Raw genomic sequence first — 25334 nt, 5'->3', positions numbered from 1 at the left:
TTTAAATACTGAGTTAAACCGTGTGCTGTTAATCAATAAACATGATGCAAAGGATTTATTAGAACCATTTCTTATTATTTAAAAGCCACTAAATCAGCCACCTCTAACAATGTGTCCAAACTGAGAAAGAATATCATAAAATAAACTTTTCCACAAATATATGATCACTAATAGCACACATTTAATGAACTATTTCTTTATTACTGTAAAACGTGTAAATAGACTATTTGGTCAAAAGTTTGTGGACACCTGACCATCACATACATATGTGGTTCTTCCCCAAACTGTTGCCAAAAAAAAAAAAGTTTCTGTGTGCTGTAGCATTAAACTTTCTCTTCACTGGACCTAAGAAGCCCAAACATGTTCCAGCATGAATGACGATGCTCCTGTGCACAAAGTGAGCTCCATGAAGACATGGTGTGTGAAGGTTGGAGTGGAAGAACTCGAGTGTCCTGCACAGAGCTCTGACTGAACTCAACCCCATCTGAACACCTTTGGGATGAACTGGAACTGGAGCATCCTGGAACACCCCAACATCAGGACCTGATCTCACTAACGCTCTTCTAGCTGAACTAAATGAACACAAATCCCCTCAGCCACACCCCAAAATCTAGTGGAAAGTCTCCCCAGAAGAGAAGAGAAGAGAAGAGTGGAGCATATTATACTGTAACAACAAAGGGAGAAAAACCCGATATTAATGGTCATGGTTTTGGAAAAGAGCACCTATTATTCTGTCAACAACAAAACTATGAAATTTAATTTATTATTTTCTTACATTTTTTAAGATATTGGAGAAACCATTCTTGACCCAAGTCATAATAATAATAATAATAATAATAATAATAATAATAATAATAATAATAAACTTCTTTAGGCACAGGGTTTCAAAAGCTGACACTTATTTACATGAAAGCTGTGCATATAAATGAATATAAATAAATTAATGACAAATATATAATAATGCATAGAATAAATTAAATATAATAATGTGGATAAAAATATTAAAGCTCAACGGCCTTTCAATTTCATAAAATCAGTAAAATTTAGTTCCCTCTGAAATGTGGTCATTGTGATATATGTTTATTTCTGTAATATCTCACAAAATATCAGGCCATTCTGTGGCTGGGAAGTTATTTAATTTGAAGGGATTAAAGCAAATAATGTGCATGAAATCGCTCACTTCGCACAGTCAAGCAGACAGAGGAAGTCCGTCGCGCATGCGCAGGTTTACCTTCTTCTTCTTTTGGGTTTTACAGCAGCTGGCATCCACAGTGTTGCATTACTGCCATCTACAGGTTTACCTTTGAGCGTGCACTGACAGTTCCATCATTCTGTTGCTAAACGAACAGCTGATCACACCGAGGTGCTTGCTGAGCGCCCATATTTATTAGTTTGGTCCTGTGTTTCCTTTCCTTCGTATATAACATAACGCCTTTTCTTCTCGCTTTCTGTTACTGTTGTCGGTCTTTCACATTTCATTCGCATACTTATGTCCTCCATTTTTCTCTCCTGTTTCAAATTTGTATCCCACAATGCCTTGCACGAACGGGGAAAGCCCACCACGTGATGCATGACATAGTATCTTGTATTGGGTCATGGTGAAGCAGGAAAAAATAGCAGAGAATTTAGGGCCACGTGGAGGTAAATTCATTAATTGTTCTATTAAAAAAAAAACTAATAAAATTGGAAGTCTGTGATTCCAGTTCAGTAGCTTTTGGTCACTAAATAAACATAATTGGGTGTCGGGGAAAATTCTTTTTATGACCTAGACATGAAAAATCTGAAAGGCCGTCTACCTTTAACAGCCAGTTTTTGTACAGTATTTAGTACATTAGAAAGTAAGAGCTGGTTTCAGATCAGTGTGGAATAACTAATATCCAAAGCAAGTGACTCAGTACTGCACATGGTGTAACATAGCTGAATCAGGAAAACAGATCAGATTTTGTTTTTCCCTTGAAGGATTAATCCCAATAATATCACCCTGCCATGTTTACTGTCTCTCAACACTGAATATTACACAGGAACTGCCATCACACCTCGATTAGGAAATCCTTCTTGTTCCACCACGGTCTCGTGTGTGTGTGTGTGTGTGTGTGTGTGTGTGTGTGTGTGTGTGTGTGTGTTACTATTCATCAACTAACCTTTCGGTGACACCATTTCAAGCTGCATGATGGAAAGTGTTCTCATGGTTCAAGCTGAAAACACCTGTATACATGTATTTGTTACAGGTTGCTACATTTATTTGATGCTCCAGTGCCTTGCATAAGTATTCATCCCCTAAACTTTTCCACATCTTGTAGTGTTACAAAGTAGAACTGAATTGGACTTAACTGGGATTTTATGTCATGATGTACACTACCGTTCAAAAGTTTGGGGTCACTTTGAAATTTCCTTATTTTTGAAAGAAAAGCACTGTTCTTTTCAATGAAGATCACTTTAAACTAATCAGAAATCCACTCTATACATTGCTAATGTGGGGCGGCACGGTGGTGTAGTGGTTAGTGCTGTCGCCTCACAGCAAGAACGTCCTGGGTTTGAGCCCCAGGGCCGGTGAGGGCCTTTCTGTGTGGAGTTTGCATGTTCTCCCCGTGTCCGCGTGGGTTTCCTCCGGGTGCTCCGGTTTCCCCCACAGTCCAAGGACATGCAGGTTGGGTTAACTGGTGACTCTAAATTGACCGTAGGTGTGAATGTGAGTGTGAATGGTTGTCTGTGTCTATGTGTCAGCCCTGTGATGACCTGGCGACTTGTCCAGGGTGTACCCTGCCTTTCGCCCGTAGTCAGCTGGGATAGGCTCCAGCTTGCCTGCGACCCTGTAGAACAGGATAAAGTGGCTAGAGATAATGAGATGAGATGAGACATTGCTAATGTGGTAAATGACTATTCTAGCTGCAAATGTCTGGTTTTTGGTGCAATATCTACATAGGTACAGTATAGGTACAATATCTACAGAGGCCCATTTCCAGCAACTATCACTCCAGTGTTCTAATGGTACAATGTGTTTGCTCATTGCCTCAGAAGGCTAATGGATGATTAGAAAACCCTTGTACAATCATGTTAGCACAGCTGAAATCAGTTTAGCTCTTTAGAGAAGCTATAAAACTGACCTTCCTTTGAGCAGATTGAGTTTCTGGAGCATCACATTTGTGGGGTCGATTAAATGCTCAAAATGGCCAGAAAAATGTCTTGACTATATTTTCTATTCATTTTACAAAGGTGTATACTCACATTCACACCTATGGTCAATTTAGAGCCACCAATTAGCTGAACCTGCATGTCTTTGGACTGTGGGGGAAACCGGAGCACCCAGAGGAAACCCACACAGACACAGGGAGAACATGCAAACTCCACACAGAAAGGCCCTAGTCGGCCACTGGGCTCGAACCCAGAACCTTCTTGCTGTGAGGTGACAGTGTTAACCACAAGAACAAGTAAATTTTTTATTAATGTTTTTTAACTGAAGCAATATTTCATATATTTCATTGTTTTCATGACAGTAATATATTTATAGTGATTTACAACTATACTACTTTAGGACAATGAATATCATTGTACAGGGTGTTTCAGAAAATTTTATATAATTTCACAATCTAATAACTTTGCCAATTCTCATTCAATTGACTTCAAATTTTAACAGCATGTGTGGAAACAGGTCAAAATTTTATGTTTAATGTTTTTTGTTTTTATCTTTTTAGGTATAGAAATGCCATTCAGTGGAAAAGAAAAGGCATTGTGTGTGTGTTAGAGTGCGCTCGAACACAGTCAAACAAGACTGCAGTGTGCATTTATAAGAGAATTCTCTAAAAATGCACCAACTGCAATGCAGATTTGGACATGGGACAAAAAGCTCAAAGAGGAAGGCTGCCTGTGTGTCTGTGTCTCAGGTGGTATTGAAAATTTGTGAAAACATTCATGGAATCCGCATACCTTTGAATTTCTCATTCAAAGTTTGAGGAATAAATCTTATATTGCTCAACATTAAGCCTGTTCAGTTTCATTTGCCTAGACTATGTGGTTACTGGGATATTTACATCTCAATTAATATCAAATTTTTTTGAAACGCCCTGTATAACAACTTAATACATTAATGGCACAGTGGTGTAGTGGTTAGCACTGTTGCCTCACAGCAAGAAGGTCCTGGGTTCGAGCCCAGCGGCCGATGAGGACCCTTCTGTGCGGAGTTTGCATGTTCTCCCCATGTCCGCGTGGGTTTCCTCCGGGTGCTCCGGTTTCCCCCACAGTCCAAAGACATGCAGGTTAGGTTAACTGGTGACTCTAAATTGACCATAGGTGTGAATGTGAGTGTGAATGGTTGTCTGTGTCTATGTGATGACCTGGCGACTTGTCCAGGGTGTACCCCGCCTTTCGCCCGTAGTCAGCTGGGATAGGCTCCAGCTTGCCTACGACCCTGTAGGACAGGATAAGTGGCTACAGATAATGGATGGATAGATGGGACTTTGCTTAAAAACATTTAAACAATTATAATGTTTTCTAATTCCTGAATGAAAGTTACACATACAGTACAAATGTGTGTTTATAAAGTTACCAGATTGCAAAAATGATGAGTGCGTCTGTGAAACATTAGTTTTCCCTGAGTACTTCAGTGGTCTAATGGTTGCCCTGTTGGGTGTCCAAAGACAAAAACAGTTGTACCAGTGGCAGCTTCATTCCTCCTGAAGTCATGGAAAAAAAACCAAATGCAAAAACACCTGAAAGCGTAATAACATATAACTATTCATTCACAAATTCATAGAAATCCACCTGGATGTTACTGTTGAAGGTGTGAGGTTTCTCATGTTGATGCATTAAACATATTTAGTTCAGGTATAAAAATCATGCCAGCAGAGCAACAGGCAAAATCATTCACTGAGACTTCAGCGAGATCTGAGAAGTTTCTTCAGAGAGATTTGGCAAAATGGCTCAAGGTAAGGCTTTAATCTGGTGTTGCATTCCGACTGTGGCATTTCAGTGAGGAAATAAGGATCTTAATGTGTCACTGAACTACAGGTATTCCTGTTTCTGAGATAAGGAGTAGCTTGGAGTTTCTTCAGAATGACTTAGTGGGATAGCTTTCACTCATTATGGCACATGTCCTGGACATAAAGTGGTATATTTGAAAGGAAAACACTGATTTTGTGCTTTATTCCTTAAACACTCCATAAACTCATCCTGTAATGTACGCTAATCTGTTCTTTTTTTACAGTGTTGTTGTTGCTCTCAGTGGTGGTGGCGAGTTTGTTCTTTAGTCAAGGTGCAACATTCGAGACCCAGCGACTCTTCAACAATGCGGTCATCCGTGTGCAACACCTTCATCAGCTGGCTGCCAAGATGATGGATGACTTTGTAAGCTGACCCCATTTATATTAATTGTGTTCATGTATTGAAGTCTGCTTTGTCCACTTGCTAATTTGCTTGTCGTGTTACAAATATAAAGGAGGAGGCTCTGTTACCTGAAGAACGCAAACAGCTGAGCAAGATTTTCCCCCTGTCTTTCTGCAACTCGGATTCCATCGAAGCTCCGGCAGGCAAAGACGAGACCCAGAAAAGCTCGGTAAGTCACAAAACTGTTTCAGGAAACATGCATTTTCTTTATACTGCATTCAATATCATATTATATTAATGAACAGGTATAGACAAACAGTCAGACATGTAGTTTATTAATGTAATAGGTGATTTATTGCTTATTACCTGTGACACAAATTATTTAAAGGTGCAATATGTAATATTTAAAAGTGCTTCAATACTCATAACCATTATATCGTTTCAAGGATGCAGAAGAAAGGGTTCTCTAAGGATTCTTTAATTTTAACTATCCAGTGAACCCTTTCTTCAACCTTTAAACATTCCCCAAAACGGACAACCAAAAGAGTAGCCATGCAATGCAAGGCGTCTTTGTTTAAAGCTTCTGTTTACATTTTTCTGGCCCTGAAAAAAAAAGTTCCACCGCCAGCCAAAACCAAACTGGTCAGCTTTGAAGATTTTTTCCAAAGTTCTAGTCAAAGTGGTTAGGTCGATGAGGGAAAAAAAAAACAGTATAAGGCTTGTTGATGTTTTCATACCTCTAAAAATCACAAACTGCTCCTTTAAGTTTCTTTTCTTCTTTTGCAGTCCGTCGATAACGACGATGACTGTTTCATGTGGCATCAGGGACAAATCAAAGTCCTCCACTTTTGTCTGTTGTTGGCAAATATGTTCCACAAGTGCGGGTCAATGTTCCTACGTTTCAAGTTCCTCTTTACAGTGTCTTTAAACCTAAGCTGAGGCTTTCCTCAGTCACGTTTCCCTCAGACAGCTGAGAGTAGAGTAGCTGCCTAGATAGGCGATTATGTTCCATTCTTTCCACATGGCCTAACCATCTGAAATTCATTAGTGTTCGTATAATTAATTATTATAATTAGAGGCTAGTTCTAAAAATCACAAATGGCTCCTTTAAGTTTAGAATCGTGCAGTATATAATGAAGTGTAGTAATGTTTATAAGGAAGTAATTTTCCTTGTTTGCCTTGTAATTAATGTTCTAGTCTCACACTGATTGTTTATAAGCAAACATATGCATCAGTGAGACAGAATACTGCTTTGCATTTAAAGTCTATAAACTTTAAATGAGTATGTTGTTTGTTTGTTTTTTTACAAGGTGCTGAAACTGCTGCACACCTCCTACCGTCTGATCGAGTCGTGGGAGTTCCCGAGTAAGAACCTCGGCAACCCTAACCACATCTCAGAGAAGCTGGCTGACCTGAAAATGGGCATCGGCGTGCTTATCGAGGTAGTAACTGCATTTAGAGTCCAATGTTTAATAAATTTCACTAACACAGATTTTATTCCATTTCCATCAGATGTAATTTGTTTGAGTGACTTGTTGGTTGATTATTTTCCTATAACAGCATGTTATGACAATGTTGTTTGATGTAGCATTTGTTTATTGACACGGCAGTAAAATTATATCAACCTTAAAGTAATAAAAGTTTCGAGCACTGGTTTGAGTCTCTCTCACTCAATCACTCGCTCAATAGGGATGCCTGGATGGACAAACCGGCCTGGATGAGAACGACTCTCTGGCTCCGCCCTTCGAGGATTTCTACCAGACCTTGAGCGAAGGAAACCTGAGGAAGAGCTTCCGTCTGCTGTCCTGCTTCAAGAAGGACATGCACAAAGTGGAGACCTATCTGAGCGTGGCCAAGTGCAGGAGATCCCTGGATTCCAACTGCACTCTGTAGGGGGCGCGAGAGAGAGCACGATTTAGCCACAGACTCTGATCTGAGACAGGTTTTGTATTCAATTTTTTTAAAAATCTGTTTTTAGCAGAGTCTGGGCATGGCTAAATGGATCAGCCTCTTTCCTTGGATTTCACTTCTGACTTTCTGTATTTATTCTGCTCACCGAGGAGAACTCCTCCATTCACATGTTTACCAGATTTCTCCATTTCTGCAACTTTAAGGTTGTAAAACGGGACCAATTTCACGATGGTGCTTTGCAAATTCGGCTTTGTGAAAAAAAAATCATGGCCAAATATTAAACAGGTCTATTTCTTTTTTGGATAATCTGATTAAACAAACGTGTTAACTTTGGAATGAACGAGTACGCTCCTGGATAATGAATGTGAAATATTCAAAGTGTATATTTTCCTATCAAAGATGACACTTTTAATTTATTATTCAGCTTTGACTATTTCCTGTGTGTAAATCTCTCTCATTGTTTTTGTGGATTTCCAATAAATCTAATCTCTGCATTAAGAGCCGATTTTTTCCCGCATGCTTGTAAGAATAAGAGTTCTTGTCATTTTTATGCACAATAATAAACCTTCATAGATGACACCATGGAGTCAAATCTGATAGGTCAGAAAGTATTTCATCAATAAAAGCAGCTAAGAGAGAAACACAGCTGCAAGTCACAGGTTTTTATTTGTTAATTAATTGATTGATTGACATGCTGTTTGTTATTTAACAAAATGATGTGGCGATAGTTTGTGTAAGGAGAGATTTATTTAACATTCACGGAAGGAGTCTCCACTGTCAGAATTTTCAACCTGGTAAAGTCTAAATGAGAAGAAAAAAAAAGTGACTGGTGAGGAGACAACTGTTTATAGCTGCTTTATCATAAATAAGAACAGAAACTAATGTTTTGTGTACAGTCCACAATATTAAGCATAACTATAAACATAACACACAATGCTCTTTACTAAATAAATAACCTCGAATGCTTGGTGGAAAAATGACGTGTTTGGAAAAGAAATATCACTTCAGCCAGGTTAAGAATTATTTCATGGTGCATGACAACACCGATCAACAATTCTTCTTGTTTAAAATACCAGGATAATAAAAAGTCAGCTTGAATCCGGCTAGTTTTGTCTTCAACAAGTGTTAAATGTGCATAAATACAGTACTGTGCAAAAGTCTTGGCACCCTAATTTTCTCTTCCTCCCCCCATCATCATACAACTTTTGTTATAGATGTCTATTTTATGACTTCTACATTATCGAGTCAAAACATTTTAGAGTCCAAATGTTCACTTCGTTTTCCAGCACAAAATTAAATGTTACAGAAAAAAAATGCTTGTATCTGAGCAGCGTATTCCATAAGAGAGCACTTTTCAGATTAAAAAAGAAAACCTGTGGTTGGTAGAAGAGAGCAACTGGACTTGCTTGACGATTCTTGAAAACGTTTCGCCTCTCATCCGAAAGGCATCCTCAGTTCTGTCTGACTAATAGGGAGCATCAAGTATTTATCCTCTCATGGATCATCATAGAATCCGAATCAGAATGCTGATGGCTGCATTGTAGGTGGCTGATAAGATGTTTTAGACACCCACCTCTGTTCAGTGATGGTCGTTCCAGGTTGACAAAAATGAACGATCCTCTCTGGCTAAGATGTCTGCCAGTTTTCTGGAAGTCCTCTCATACTCCCGCACCAGTCGAAGGGATCTCATCCCAAAGTGCGTAGAAACATATCTGTGCGGGAGTATAAGAGGTGCGGGACAGAACTGAGGATGCCTTTCAGATGAGAGGCGAAACGTCAAGATTTTTCAAGCAAGTCCAGTTGCTCTCTTCTACCAACCACAGATTACTATGTACAGTAGTGGGAAAAAGTTTACATACCCCAACAGAATGTTTCGTTTCTTGCCTATTTCTAAGAGAAATTGAATGATAATACACAAAAACCTTTATTTCACTTGTGGTTAATGGTTGGCTGAAGCTATTTATTGCATTCATTACTGCGTTTACTCTTTGAAAACCATGAAAACAAGAAAAACTACCTAAATGACCCTGATCAAAAGTTTACATACCCCTGTGAATTGGCCTGAAAACCTGTACACAATGACATAAACAGGACTGAATGGTAATTAAAGGCAACTACCTTCACCTGTGATCTGTTTTCTTCTAATTAGTGGGTGAAAATAAAAATCAGTAAATTGCTGGACTTTTGAGAGAACCTTTTATCCCTCATCCAGCGCTGCACGTCATCTTTGAGATTGAGCCATGGGAAAATCAAAGGAATTGTCAAAGGACCTGCGTGAAAAGGTAGTTGAACTTTATAAATCAGGGAAGGGATATAAGAAAATATCAAAGCAATTAAAAATGTCACTCAGCACTGTTCAAACAATAATCAAGAAGTGGAAAGTCAGGGGCTCTGTAGACACCAAAGCCCGTTCAGGTAGACCAAGAAAAATTTCACCCACCACTGCTAGAAGAATTGTGCATGATGTAAAGAAGAAGCCCCAAATAACATCTGGTGAACTTCGAGATTCTCTGAAACAAGTTGATGTGGATGTTTCAAAGAGTACAATTAGGAGACTCTTGAGAAGAAATGGGCTGCATGGGAGAGTTGCCAGAAGAAAGCCCCTTCTATGCAAATGCCACAAAGACGCCCGTCTACGATATGCCAGACTGCACAGAGACACACCCCAAACCTTCTGGCAAAAAGTTGTGTGGAGTGATGAGACCAAAATTGAACTTTTTGGGCACAACACTAAATGCTACATCTGGCGAGGAATCAACAAGGCCTATGATGAAAAGTACACCATTCCCACAGTGAAACATGGTGGTGGATCTCTGATGTTTTGGGGATGTGTGAACTACAAAGGCACTGGAAATTTGGTAAGAGTTGATGGCAGGATGAATGCAGTCACTTATCAAAAAATACTGGAGGAAAATCTACACGCCTCAGCCCGGAAGCTGCGCATAGGACTAACTTGGACATTCCAGCACGACAATGATCCAAAACACAAGGCCAAATCAACTTGTCAGTGGCTACAACAGCATAAAGTGAAGGTCTTAAAGTGGCCATCTCAGTCTCCTGACCTCAACATTATTGAGCCACTCTGGGGAGACCTCAAACGTGCAGTCCATGCAAGACAGCCCCAGACTTTACAGGAACTGGAGGCTTTTTGCCAAGAAGAATGGGCAGCTTTACCATCTGAAAAGATAAAGAGACTCATTGACAACTATCACAAAAGACTTCAAGCTGTTATTGATGTTAAAGGGGGAAATACACAGTATTAAGAATTGGGGTATGTAAACTTTTGATCAGGGTCATTTGTGTAGTTTTTTTGTTGTCATAATGGTTTAAAAAGAGTTAACATTTTCTTGACAATAAATGGCTTCAGCCAACCATTAACCACAACTGAAATAAAGGTTTTTGTGTATTATCATTCAATTTCTCTTAGAAATAGGCAAGAAACGAAACATTCTGTTGGGGTATGTAAACTTTTGCCCACCACTGTACCTGGATGACTGAGTATCTTCACAGATAAAAAAGAAAATGTAATGAAGGCTACTGGGTTTTGGTACAAAATGAAGAAGCGACTGTGACAGTCAAAGTGTCCAGAAGAACTGTGGCTGGTTCTGGAAGATGTTCAGTAAAACCTACAGCTCATTTCCGCATAAAACTGCACTCACTGGACCTGAGACTAATATATATATATTTTTTAAAGGAAAGGGTCATCTCACACCAAATATTGACTTTGCATTTATTTATGGCTTACTGCTTATAGTACTTTTTTTAAATGTTGAAACATTTTTCATTATTTTTAAGCGATTTTTAGTCCACAGCATTTCTTTAAATGGCCTAAGACTTTTGTACAGTACTATATGTCTACTTTTTAGCTTCATGTCTGTATAATCAAGACACAGACACCAGAGGAGACACCAGATGTTGTGTAATTAATGATGCTGCGTAAACAAACATGGGATGGAATACTTTATTACTTTTTTTTAGTGCAGTAACCAGTTACGCATATTTATATACATTTACTTTCATACACAAATCACTTGGGAAAAAAAAAAAAAAAAAAAAGCACAAGACAATGTAACATGCTTTTCAAGTAACCACTACTGAAATTAAAACCAGTAATAAATACACACACACGCGCTCTCTCTCTCATACAAGTTTTCAGTACCAAAACATTACGCGTAAAGAAACAATAAATACAACACAACATTGGTGGCTGTTATAGAACGTAACATCCTTAAAAATAGTCACTCCTTAACTCACACTGCGTTATAAATAATCTGCAAAATCCTACTACACCTTTCAATCTGAATCAGAGCCCCAGCAGCTCACTATAGCGTACCACCTGGATAATTATGCAGCCTTTCCACGGACATCAGAATGATTCAATACTCAATAAATCTCCTGAAGCGTCTGAACCGTCTAGTTTCCCCTGTACCAGTGTACGTTAACTACTTCTCCCAAACAGTGTTATCTCTTACAGTTTTCTCTCCCGTTCTGCCGAGTGTCTATCCCAAACCATTTCCTCTCCAGGAAAAGGTAAACAATTAACCTATTTGGCCGACGCAAAACGTCATACAAGTGAGGAGTAATTCAATCCAAGCTTACAGCTGAACAGTTAAGGGGTTAACATTCTCACTCAGGGCCCCAATAGTGGCCCTCGGTCAGTCTTAGGATTTGAAATCAAAACTTATCCGGTCATCTTAACCACCGCACAACCACTTTAACCGCTTAAGCTAAACCAGAGACAGGAAACTGCACAGTGGAGGGGAGACAGCATCACCAGAACTGCTCTGAAGCTCTTGGAAAGGTCACAGGTAAGGGCAGGTGTCCAAAAACATTCAGACTTCCCCCTGAAAGGGAAAGTGAAGAAGCGAAGGCAAAGCGGGTTGTACTGAGAATTAACAAAGCAAAAGAGAATCATCGTCACTCGTTTCTGTTCTAGCCGTGGCCTCTAAGCACACGTCAGGAATCTGAGCTGTGTGAACCATTCCGCAGTGTTCGCAGGGCCCGTCCCGAATCGCCGGCCTGCCTCGGAGCGATGGAGCTGCGGAGGGTGCATCCGAGGTATCGGTTAAAGGAACGAGGAGCTCGACGTCTTCGTCGTCGTCTTCTTCGCTTGCCGTTCCATTCTGCATCTGCCTCAGAGGGCTGCGGTTCTGCTGCGCGAACCGAGATCCAAGGGACATCCGGACCCAGCGTAGCCCGCGTGCCACAAACGAACCGCGCCCACTAGGAGGCGGGGCCACTATATCATCACTCTCGGCTACAGCCTGCGGGGCTGCGCTTGTGGAAACGGACACGACGGTGGCGGTAGGAGGGGTTTTGTGAGGCAGAAGAGAAGCCGATGCTCCGCCCACCGCCCCCTGCTGCTCGCTTTCCGAATCATCCGAGTCCAGTCGCTCAGAAATGTGGGCGGAGCTTCCAACACCATTAGCGCCAGTTCCTGAGTCTGACTCCACCCCTGCACCAGAGGACACCAGTGCTAAGGAGGCGGAGTGGCGAGAACGTGTGAAGTTGAAGAGCCGGCGCCAGACGTTGCCGTGGCGACCGGAGGACGGGAGGCGGATGGAGGTGAAGCCGAGCTGGGAGCGAACGGCCAGCCGGAGATTCTCCAACACGGAAGCCTGAGTGAGACGAAAATATTTTCAAGATTTATTTATTTTAAGATTTATTCAAGAACCTTTTTCTTTTTTTAAATGTCTAAAGAGTGAAAAAAAAATTGAGGTCTCACCTGGTTGCCAGAACAGACGGGGAAATCCTCCACAGGGGGGATCAAACCCTGAGCGATAAGCTGACCGTATGAGGGTGGAGCTTCTCTCCTCAGTAACTCCGCCTCCACTCTGGACAACTGTGTCTCAAACGACCTGAAACGAAAGAGAGAAAATAATGAATCAGCTAGAACATTTTTTTAAAATGAAAATGATTAGAAATAAAATCACTGACGTTTTAATATAGCTCTATTGAACGAACATATTTCGATTTCCATTTTAGTTTTATTGACCTGCGCTCAAAGCTCCTGAGAGAGTAGAGTTTGCAGGTGCAGCCGAGCGCGATGACAAGCAGCAGGCCGCACACCAGGCTCCCGATAACTGCGGCGGCAATGACCCGTGTTGGCACGGCAACAGGGCACGTGTCCTCGTCGCTGGCGTCACCGCAGTCATCCTGCGCATCACACACCCAGCTCTCGAACACACAGCGCCCGTTCCTGCAGTGGAAGTTCCCGGGCTGGCAGAAAGCGCAGTTCTTCTCGTCCGAGCCGTTGGGGCAGCGGTTCTGGTAGTTGCAGCGGTCAGATCGCGGGTAACACGCACCGTTTCTCGAGCATGGGAACTCATCTTCGCCACATCCACTACAGTTTAGCTCGTCTCTGCCGTTAGCGCAGTGCCAGTATCCATCGCAGCGCTGCTGTTCGGTGTAACACCCCCAGTTTCCTCCACATGGCATCTCCCAGGGCAAACAAAACCCTTCAACCTGATAGGTCGCGTTAAATCCTCGCGCCGTGTTGATCTTATCCGCGTAAAAGTGCACCCGGAGCTGCCCTGATGACGAAATTATGGTTATGACAGAAGTGCGTGAATCGAGCGCCGTCAGGACCCGAAGGAGGCGTCTAGGCTCTGCCTCTAAGCCATCATACACTTTGACAAAATCTCCATAGTAACCAGTTCCATCCAATTTGAAATCCAGGAAGCGCAGGACGACTTGGCGGCGATCGCCTGTATCGATTAGCCATGTGCAGTCGCTACCTGGAGGATAGAAGTCTGGATAATTTGGAGAGTTAAAAGTCCCATAAAAGTTTTGAAGGCGGAGCTCAGAACACGCCGGAGCGTCACAGTCGATTTCGTCACTCAGATCCTGGCAATCGATGGCACCGTCACAGCGGAGAGAAGACGGGAGGCAGGTCAGGACTCGGGTGTAGCGCGACACGCAGGGGAACTGATCGAAAGAACATGGCTGGAAGGAGAAAAAGGATGACGAAGAGGAAGGAGGGTTGGGATGAACACACAGCTCTTCGTCCGAGTTGTCTCCACACTCGTCCATGGTGTTGCACCTCCATGACTGGGGGATGCACTTCCCGTTTACGCAGTGGAACTGATCCGACTCGCAGCTCGCCTCCTCCGACTTCCCTGAAGAGAAAAGAAAAAGGACTTTGTAAGAAACAGAACTGAGCAAATCTTTGAGACGTTATAAAATCAGACAACCAACGTGTTCTTAATCACGAAGAGCACATCATGTGTAGATGATCACATTAACATCTGCTGTAACCATTGCTCGAGGACAGCATGGTGTTGAACATGCAAATGAAAAACAATTCAGAGTAAAATGGGGAACTTCCTGCACCAGAGACATCATTCTGACAAATCAGGAAGCGTAATCAGTTTTATTCTATCCACATTCACTGGATATGAGCAACCGCATGCTCTGATTGGCTACTCTACTACTACGATATCAGCTCATATACCGTGAGTAGAGAAAAACAAAATGGCGGTGCGTGTTGCTGAACCAACCGAGGATGAAATAAAAACTACTCGAGAACAAAACCACAAAAATGCAAAAAAGGCAACAAAATATGGAAAAGTATTTGATGGTAAGAACGTCTTTTTTTTTTCAAGAATTATTATTGCATTTTTCACAAATTGCTCCTGTCATTTTGCCAGTTTGTTTACATTCTAAGCAGAAATTATTTTGTCAGACGTTTTGTATAAAGTTTTTATTTATCGAATTTACAAAAAAAAAAAGCTCCGTTTCTCAAAACCCAGTGAATGTGGATAGAATAAAAAAAAGTTATTCCGCTCAATCTCGTCGTACACGGCTTATAGACAACTCTGCTACGCGGCTCGTCAGCTATCAGCTCATGTACGACTCGATTTCGTGGAATAATTTAATAATTAAAGAAAGACTCATTGTACATTTAACGTTTTGTGTGCTATTTATATGTTCTAGCAGCTATGAATAACCTCAGTTATGCTAATTATAGTTTAGCACAGTACATTACACATAATATTAAAACAGTCAAGTCTATTTGTATTGCACTTTTAACAAAACACATTAGGGGTGTTCACACGGCAACTTTTACTCCGGTGTAGCACTGGGGCTGCCCCAGTAGAGCGTTCACACGGTACAAAGTTATACCGGTGTAGCCCCTGAAAGCTGCTTAAACCGGTGCAAATCTAACCCTGCTCGGGAGGTGGTTTAAGAAATTTACTCCGGAGTAAATGCTAGTTTGCGGGGCAGCACCAATATAAAATGGGACGTCTGAACGCTACAGGGGTAGACTCGCTACGCGTGAGGAGAGTTGATTACATACGGGCATTGCATAATTTGCATCCTGGTATTTTGCGCTTCCAAAATGGCGAATATCAACAACAACAGAACTGCGTGTCTTCCAGTGTTGCCAGATTGGGCGGTTTTAAGTGCATTTTGGCGGATTTGAACACATCTTGGGCTGGAAAACGTCAGCAGTATCTGGCAACACTGGTGTCTTCATCCACGTTGTTTTCCCGGCGCTTGGTGATGCCATGACAACCGGGAAAAGGAAGTACATTTTCACGCATGCGCATATTTCATTTCCGCATTATTACTATCATATAACACGGTCGCAAAAACTGCCGTGTGAACGCAAGTGGGGCTGCACCGGTACTAACACGCTTCTCTCTAGTAAGCAGGTTTGTGACGTGTGAACGCTCCACAAAATTTACACCGGTGTAAGATATATCGCAACAAAAAACATCGGTGCAGCATCGATGCAAATATGTGCCGTGTGAACACCCCTATTAATCGCAAAGCAGCTCATCTCATTATCTCTAGCCGCTTTATCCTTCTACAGGGTCGCAGGCAAGCTGGAGCCTATCCCAGCTGACTACGGGCGAAAGGCGGGGTACACCCTGGACAAGTCGCCAGGTCATCACAGGGCTGACACATAGACACAGACAACCATTCACACTCACACCTACGGTCAATTTAGAGTCACCAGTTAACCTAACCTGCATGTCTTTGGACTGTGGGGGAAACCGGAGCACCCGGAGGAAACCCACGCGGACACGGGGAGAACATGCAAACTCCACACAGAAAGGCCCTCGCCGGCCACGGGGCTCGAACCCGGACCTTCTTGCTGTGAGGCGACAGCGCTAACCACTACACCACCGTGCCGCCCCAAAGCAGCTTTAAAGAAAATTAAAGACTTTAAACAGGAGTTAATTTTATCCCTAATTTATCCCCATTTTAAACCGTGTAAGAGTTTGTCATACACTGTCCTGTGAACGAGCTGTTACTATAGACTTGATTTCGTGGAATAAATGTTAAATAGATGCCCAAGACAAGCACTGCAAAATACCAAGGGGGGTTTAAAAAAACAAACACCCACACACAATACTATATACACATCCAAAATATTTTTTAATTGCAGTGATAAACAACTTCTGCTTTATCTCATTTTTGTTTTGCGCGTTACGATTAATCATATACTTAAATTTAATCTTATTGTTGAATTACTTTGTTGAAGTGCCATGTGAGTGGTCAATAAAGTCCAATAGACAAGGGTCTTGCTACTGGAATGAAACACAGCATCATGACAATAAAAGTGGATTTATTTTTAAAAGGTTTCGCTTGAAATAAAGGATTCTTCACTAAAGCTCAGCCGAGTCCTTGTTAGAACAGACTAATCAGTTCAAGGGCACTGGGTTCGTTTATTAAAATACAGTCTGGTGAAGAGTCAGTGATTTCCGTGACCACTTTTGAGAGCTGAGGCGAACCCGTGCCTTCTCATCCACTGAAGGAAAAATCCTGTAAAACCACCAAGCAGTCACACAAATCAGTGCCATATGAACTTCATAAACTCTGGTCCACAAAAGAAGTCACTAATAATAGAACAAATCATTATGTACTTTCAGACTAAATGCTTTTTGGACCTTAATCTACGGAGCAAAATGGAACAATGGTGTCAACTGGAGCCAAAACAAAATAAAGGATTTTTTTTTCTTAGAGAAGTTAAATGCAGACAATGTGAGACTAAATCCAGAACGGAGGTGATTTGCAATACGTTTACGCAACCCAGCCTGCTGTGCACCTCCTTTATCTGTGTGTTATAAATAGCAGTGTTTATTTTCTGCACTACCTGTGATGTAAGACAGCCTGAAGCCTTTGCCAGTGAGCGTGTCGTCCGAGTGGAATTTAATCCACACATGGTCCTGAGAGGAGATGTACGGAGCTGGGATGGAGGAACCGCACGCTCGGTAACCGTCCAGGTTCTTATAGGTGCCGATGGAGATCCAGTCCAAACCGCAGCGGTGTGAGCTCTGGATCTCAAAGTCCTGGAAACTGAAGATGGGGGAGAAAGGAAAATGAACTCAGACGACCTGACTTCCTGTGCTGTGGCTCTCACTTGGTCCTTACAATCTGTTTAAAGTGGAAGCGCCGAGTAGGAAATTAAACCCTCAGTGTTGTGCTGTTACAGGAAAATGATCAACACCAGGGTGGTGTGATGAAGTGGTGTTACTGTTACCGCCCTGGAGTGGATTATTTTTCTTTAACAAACACCACATCATGACATGTTCTATTCCTTTTACATCACAGCAATTCGTCAACTGTTATCATCGTTATTTATTAAAAAAACACATCATACTGTTTATCCGTTTAGAGTTACATTTAATGTTCCTGTTCTAAGTTACATTACAGCAGCTACAAATGCACATTCCATCACCAGCCTCTCTTTTTTTCTATGTCTTGAAGGAAAAAAAAATGCAGCTTGTCATGTTTCAGAGAAACTGCAAAGCTCAAGGTTGTTCATTCTGAAAACTTCAACTGTTACACAGCGCTGAAACCTGAGGCTCCTTCCATAAATTGCTAAATAAACATCTCCTCAAGGACACACTTTTTCATCTGTTTATGTGGCTTGTCTGCTGTATGAGCTGTAACTATAGAAACGAGATAATTAATATAAAACCTGTAATCTGGGGGAGAAAAAAAAAAATTCACTACTATTTGAGCTGCTGTTACAGGAAATGAATCAACCCCTTCAGTGGCATGAATGTATCTAATCTAAACATATTACCTCGATAGTACGTTTATGGCCCTTTTCCACTACCCTTTTTCAGCTCACTTCAGCTCGCTTCAGCTCACTTCAGCCCGACACGGCTCGCGTTTCGACTACCAAAGAACAGCACGACTCAGCTCGCTTCAGCCCTGCTTAGCCCCTAAAACTCGCACCGTTTTGGAGTGGGGCTGAAGCGAGCCAAAGCGACCCGAGTGAGGCTAGGGGCGTGAGCAGACACTCCCCTGTGCACTGATTGGTGAGGAGGAGTGTCCTCACATGCCCACACACGCCCTGCGAGCACGCTGGGATCTGTAAACACCGCAAACCTGGAAGAATAATAATTACGAATTACGAGAATTTCTGAAGCCTTATGCGCCTCGCCTCATCTATACGCTCTTGCCAGTATCTGTTGGCGTTGTCGGTGACAACAAGCCACAGCACCAAGACCAGCAACACTAACGACTCCATGTCCTCCATGTTTATTGTTTACTATTCGGGTCGTGAGACTACAGCTTAAAAGCTCACTGATGTCACTGTTTGCGCTGCTTAACGACATCACGCGACGTCCACCCACTTTCGCTAACTCCACCCAATGTGTCCACCCACTTCCAGCCAGCACGGTTCAGCGCGGTTGTAATCGAAATGCAACTTCAATAGCCCCACTCAGCCCGACTCAGCCCAACTCAGCACGGCACGGCTCAGCCCGACTCAGCTGCGTTGGTAGTGGAAAAGCGGCAATAGTTTTATTTTAGAAGAAACTTTTATTCGTCACATGCACACTTCAAGCACAGTGAAATTCATCCTCTGCATTTAACCCATCTGAAGCAGTGAACACGCGCACACACACCCAGAGCAGTAGGCAGGCCAGAGCGCCCGGGGAGCAGTCAGGGGTTCCGTACCTTGCTCAAGGGCACCTCAGCCCAAGGCCGCCCCACGTCAACCTAACTGCATGTCTTTGGATTGTAGGGGAAACCGGAGCACCCGGAGGAAACCCACACAGACACAGGGAGAACATGCAAACTCCACACAGAAAGGCCCTCGCCAGCTGCTGGGTTCGAACCCCGAACCTTCTTGCTGTGAGGCGACCGTGCTAACCACTACACCACCGTGCCGCCCGTTACTCTGAAACTTGTTCAGTTTAACAGACTATTACTTAAAATGTTTTTCTGCTCATAGGGTCTTGAACTTGTTCACAGTCTGTGCACCGCAAAACCACAACCCTGTGGAGAAAGAAGTGTGTGTATTTCTGTACTGGTTACCACAGATACCACTTGTCTTCGACTCGTTCAGTATCATGCTAGCTGAATGGAATACATCTGATATACCATGAAAAAGCCAGCTAATATTATTTAAAATAGGTCACTCAGATCTGTGATGTATTTTCTATGAAAAATGTGAGTTTTTCCAACACCAGAAAATAAACTTCATATCTTCAAGCCTAGGTGTGATTTTCTTTTTATTATATCAACACATTGACAAATAAAAAGTACTCAAATTTATCAAAACAATTCATCGATTTCCCCATAAGCGACATAGAGAGATTTATGCCACGGTTTTGGTTCTCCATGTTCCGGATGGAGCTCGGATGAAAAACACAGAGTGTCGTATTTCCCAGTTAAAGGAGAACTGAAGTCATTTTTAAACTTGCTTTATTTCTTAATTAACGTGTTATTCAATTACGTTTTCGGTTTTAGTAACCTTACTGTATATCGTGACTCTTATTGGCAACTAATTGCAATTAAATATTATACTTATCGGCCTATTCAGTTTTTATCCATGTTGAATTTAGTATGTTTGGTCCACGGCAGGCGTCGCTTATCTGCGCGATCTTCACGAGACTTGTGTGTGATTTCAAAACGTTAAGTGTCAGCGCTGCCTTTTTGAAAACTGTTTGTTTTCCAAATGAAGTATTGCACAAAAACGAGTTTAAATGATTACTGCCTACTTTTTTCAAACCTTCCTGATTGCTATCAAAACAAACAAAACTTCCAGTTTGATTACATCAGCATTTGAAAGAGGGAGCGCGCGTCTTTTGACAATGTTGGCAGATGTTGGTCACTTTGATTTCCGCTGTACGTTTTACTTCCGTCCTACAATGTCTCGCACAGGTCTCGACGAATCTCGTTTACGGCCACTGTTTTGACATATGGACTGATATATTACAGAGCATATTTCACACACATAACTTGCTATAGCAGCGACAAAATAGCGATCAAAAATGCATTCCTATATTTAAAGGGCAGCATGGTGGTGTAGTGGTTAGCGCTGTCACCTCACAGCAAGAAGGTCCAGGTTCGAGCCCCGTGGCCGGCGAGGGCCTTTCTGTGCGGAGTTTGCATGTTCTCCCCGTGTCCGCGTGGGTTTCCTCCGGGTGCTCCGGTTTCCCCCACAGTCCAAAGACATGCAGGTTAGGTTAACTGGTGACTCTAAATTGAGCGTAGGTGTGAATGTGAGTGTGAATGGTTGTCTGTGTCTATGTGTCAGCCCTGTGATGACCTGGCGACTTGTCCAGGGTGTACCCCGCCTTTCGCCCGTAGTCAGCTGGGATAGGCTCCAGCTTGCCTGCGACCCTGTAGAACAGGATAAAGCAGCTAGAGATAATGAGATGAGATTCCTATATTTAATAAAATTAGATAAATAGAATTTTGATTTTAAAAAATTGCCTTCAATTCTCCTTTAAACACTCATGTATGTGTAATATTATGAGTTATGAAGGGTACTATGAAAGATAAAGCTCTGATGCTGTTTTGAAGTGTGTGTAAATGTCTGTTTGGGTGTGTCTCTACATCCAGGTGAGGAACTCCGATTTGAAACAAACCACAAGTGTGTTAGAGAGAGAGAGAGAGAGAGAGAGAGGTGTGTTCTGGTACCTGATGGTGATAATTTCTCCAGGATTTGCTCGGATGTTCCAGCTGCAGTTGATGCGAGACGGATACTCAAAAGGCCACCCAGGACTGGTGATCACACCACTGGAGGCCCTGATCTGCTCCACCACATCTCCACAGGCTACACACACACACAGTTATGACTTCCCAGTTTATAAAAAATTATGATTCCAGTTTCGGGGGAGTTTTTTTTTTTTTTATCTTTACTCAGATTACACCACTCACCGTTAGAGATCCCTGACACGTACACATTATCCCCGCGCTGAGAGCAGACTGCTTTATCTGGTAAACAGAAAAAAAAAAAGTCAGAGAAAACTATACATCATCTGGAAAGTCAGAGGCGCTGCACTAGTAAAAGTTTGAGATGCTACACATCGCAACAAGCCATTTATATGGTGGCAGAATAACATTTCACAGGAGGAAATTGTGTCCTCTATATGACAGGGTACTGCTGCACTCAGCACAATCATAACCTTCAGGGTCTCCTGTAAAACCATAAACACTGAGGCTTAACCTCAGGTGCTGGATTCATTGCTCTGAATGTGTTACTAATACTTAATTAAAAAAAAAAAAGTGTGTGTGTGTCAACCTTTTTCCATTTCCCTAAAACCATTCTTCTTTAAGAGCCTGGACTACGGACCTACAGATCATTTCAACTTAAAACACTGATATAAAAGCAGTTTCTGAGTCTTCCTGGGAACACACATCCCCATATGGGCCATGACGGAGTTGGAGTCTGCTACCACACGATCTAGATCTGAAAACAACATCTAGATCTATTAATAACATTGGCGGGTAAAATTTAACACTTTCATGCTCCGTTTTAAAAAAAAAAAGTAAAATACAAGCTGTAAATCATTTCCAAATCATTTTAATCAAACTTAAATCATTCTCTTGATATCTGCTGCTCATATCTGGTAACAAACATTCTGCAGAAAATACTAAATTAGACATGATAAACATATCTGTGGCAGAGTCCAGGGAGCTTCTTTAAAAGCCTTTTTTTTTTTTTTTTTAAACAATGACGTCAACATGCTTTCCTCTCCCGTTTGTATTTAAACAACATTTACAAACAAATTTAAGGAAATAAATAAATGACAGTAACAGGTTGATGGGATAATATAAATTTTGTACTTAACCTTTAAAATTGTAGAATGTGCTTTAAAAAAAAAAAAAAAAAAGAGTTATTAGAACTTTTCAAATTATTTTTTCATGCCGTTTTGATTGGCTGAGCGAACTGCAAATAACCTCCTACAGATAACGGTCTGCTCATGCACACTTCTGTCAACATGACTCAAGTTCTTTGTTATCGTTTGAGTCGTCGTGCGAACTTTATAATCAGCATTTCAAAAAATTTTTTAAATAATTTGAATGATAAAAATCACTGAACTTGGTTTTCACAAAATATCATGATTTGTTCAGGCCTCGCAAGCATTTATCCGCCTCTGCCTTCAGCATCGGTATATAATTAATTGTTTGCTTGCCACTCATGATACAAAACACGATAAATTTATTCAACCTCCTCCAATAATTGCTATTTATTTTTTAATAGTTTTCATTAAAGTATTTATTTTCATAAATGTAATATCTTTAATCCAACAAACCTAAATATATCATGATGCATATCAGGTATCGGAGAAATATCTTATCGCAAATATCGCGATATACATATTATAAATACTGCTCAACCCTACATGTGAATAACAAAAATATTTGACTTGCTATCATTTTTGGTTAAGATGATGCATTTTTTTTAAACGTACAAACAAATCGTTTTGGTTTTTTTTTAACTTGTACATTGTATTCCTAAGTAAGTTTTAAGTGATAATTAGGAAAAGTGAATTTTTAAAACATCTCTGCAGAACATGGCCGAGTTTAAATAATTTGTGGATATGAAAGGATTAAAGATGTAGCTCAAGTTGATCTTTATAGATTTACTTCACATGATTAAATTAAGTAGAGATAGTGTAATTAGTGTAATAAGTGAGTGTGAGAACAATAGAGGCTCTTTGTTCCTGTGACTTCAGCTTTAAGCCATTCAGCTGTGTTTTATCTCTCTCTCACACACACACACTTAACCCTTATGATTTAAAGCTTTTACTCACTGAGGAAGACCATGATGAGGATGAAGAGTGAATTTGTCCATGATGAAATCTTCTTAATGCCCCAAGTGCAGGCCATAATACCAGTCTTCCCAAAACCTCTCTTTTATAACTGTCTGGTTTTGTTTTGCTTTGTAAACTTTATATGAAACCTCACACACTCTGATTTAAGGGATTTGTTCAGAAATATAAAGTAACACTAAAACAAGAGGTTTAAGTCGACATGATGCTCAATAAACCCTGCAGACTGCTAACTTTGACACTGATGTGATGTTAAACAGCTCTACACAAATCCAACTGCATGCTTTACGCTTACAGCACGCAAATAAATAATAAATATAAATAAATACATATATAAATACATAAATTTAAAAAAAAAATGTAACCTGAAGCTAACACTATTCTGAATGACCAATAAGCAGCCAAAGATAAAACGAATAGCAGGACATTTCAACTAGAAATAATATGTTAGTTAAGGCTCATGAGGTTCATGAATTAAAGCTGAATTCTGTTTAAACGTTAAAGAAAAAAACAAACCGGAAGTGGATGATTCTGATTGTGTCTTAGCGATAGCTAGCAATGCTAGCTTGAAATGTTAGCCACTGAGCTACACACACACACACACAAAAGAAAGAAATGAAGTGAAATAAAATAAAATGAAGATCAGTCAGCCGTGTCAAATCCACAAATATACTCAAAATAACATCACAGTGGCAAACTAGTTATTTAATTCTATACCTAGGTTGTGTTAGCTAACTAGGCTAGCTAGAGCTAACTAGTCCGTTTCTTTTTCTTTTCTCTGCTAGTGAAAGTAGCGCAGGTTAAAACACTTAGCTGTAGAAAAAACTAAGTAAAAAAATCTGCTTGGGTTTTAAAACAGAAAAATTAAATCTGTTCGGTTTTGTAAAACTAAAAAAAAAAATAATTAAACTACAAAAAACCCCAGTCCGTTATCCGTTTCTGATCCAAACAAAGAGCCGGTGACATTGTCGGCTCTGCGGCCCACAGAACACAACAAACCCCGGGGTGAGTGTTGTTACATCCGGGTACTTCACCCTGGACGCGTCCCAATCCGTTCACTCCTGTTCTTGTCAGAGCTATGGCGCCTCAAATCCTGGCCTCCATTACGGAATGATCTTCAAGGAGAGCAACACTCAGGATACCTCATGTTCATGAGAGGAATATCTCATCATCTCTAGCCGCTTTATCCTGTTCTACAGGGTCGCAGGCAAGCTGGAGCCTATCCCAGCTGACTACGGGCGAAAGGCGGGGTACACCCTGGACAAGTCGCCAGGTCATCACAGGGCTGACACATAGACACAGACAACCATTCACATTCACACCTACGGTCAATTTAGAGTCACCAGTTAACCTAACCTGCATGTCTTTGGACTGTGGGGGAAACCGGAGCACCCGGAGGAAACCCACACGGACACGGGGAGAACATGCAAACTCCACACAGAAAGGCCCTCGCCGGCCCCGGGGCTCGAACCCGGACCTTCCTGCTGTGAGGCGACAGCGCTAACCACTACACCACTGTGCTGCCCTCGAGAGGAAAGTCGAGATGAATTGATCAGTACTCAAAACTCAGTACTTTATGCAGCCAAAAATGTATGGACACATAATATTTGATAAGTTTAAGATTTATTTCTCTGTTTTTCACAACACACAAGTGGTTATCACTGTCGCCTCACAGCGACAGTTCACAGTTCCAGGTTTGAACCTCACGGCCAACAGGGGCCTTTCGGTGTGGAGTTTCCCTGTGTTCTTCCTGTGTCCAAAGACATGCAGGTTAAGCTAGTATCTCACTGGGCTGCGACAGCTTACGACAAATTACGAACGTCATTCGTGAGAGAGTTTCAAAAGTGTCTTGAAACATTCGCGGGGATTCTCAATTTCCTCGCGTGAGTCGCAAAGTGTCGCTCCTTCGTCGCTGAAATTTTCAACATGTTCAAAGAATTTGTGCGACAAAATTTCTCTCAAAATAGCCGCAAATGCGTCGCTGGTGTCGCAAAGCCGTCGCAAACCCTTCTCAAGTCAGTTTCCATGAGGCTTCCTCTACTTCCCTGCCTGCTGAGGGAAAGCCAAGTTGCG

At 41.5% G+C, this 25334-nt stretch overlaps 2 protein-coding genes across 2 annotated transcripts; one reads left to right on the top strand and one right to left on the bottom strand.

Moving 5' to 3' along the window:
• The first annotated feature begins 4832 nt into the window (after window positions 1–4832).
• gh1 (growth hormone 1) lies at window positions 4833–7212 on the top strand. Its single transcript, XM_060903927.1, has 5 exons — window positions 4833–4922; window positions 5188–5340; window positions 5432–5548; window positions 6630–6761; window positions 7009–7212. Exons 1-5 carry the CDS (start codon window positions 4833–4835, stop codon window positions 7210–7212), a joined length of 696 nt encoding a protein of 231 aa, XP_060759910.1.
• Window positions 7213–11184: 3972 nt separating this feature from the next.
• Window positions 11185–24443, bottom strand: lrp12 (low density lipoprotein receptor-related protein 12). Its single transcript, XM_060904468.1, has 7 exons — window positions 23244–24443; window positions 21364–21420; window positions 21124–21259; window positions 17336–17538; window positions 13226–14348; window positions 12956–13088; window positions 11185–12848 (listed from the first exon to the last, which is right to left on the bottom strand). Exons 1-7 carry the CDS (start codon window positions 23317–23319, stop codon window positions 12123–12125), a joined length of 2454 nt encoding a protein of 817 aa, XP_060760451.1. The 5' UTR covers window positions 23320–24443; the 3' UTR covers window positions 11185–12122.
• Window positions 24444–25334: the final 891 nt, after the last annotated feature.

This window comes from Neoarius graeffei, chromosome 22, assembly GCF_027579695.1.
Source record: "Neoarius graeffei isolate fNeoGra1 chromosome 22, fNeoGra1.pri, whole genome shotgun sequence".
NCBI classification, from domain to species: Eukaryota; Metazoa; Chordata; class Actinopteri; order Siluriformes; family Ariidae; genus Neoarius; species Neoarius graeffei.
Note: the sequence above shows the minus strand (reverse complement) of the source record. Positions and strands in the feature narration are given on the sequence as shown.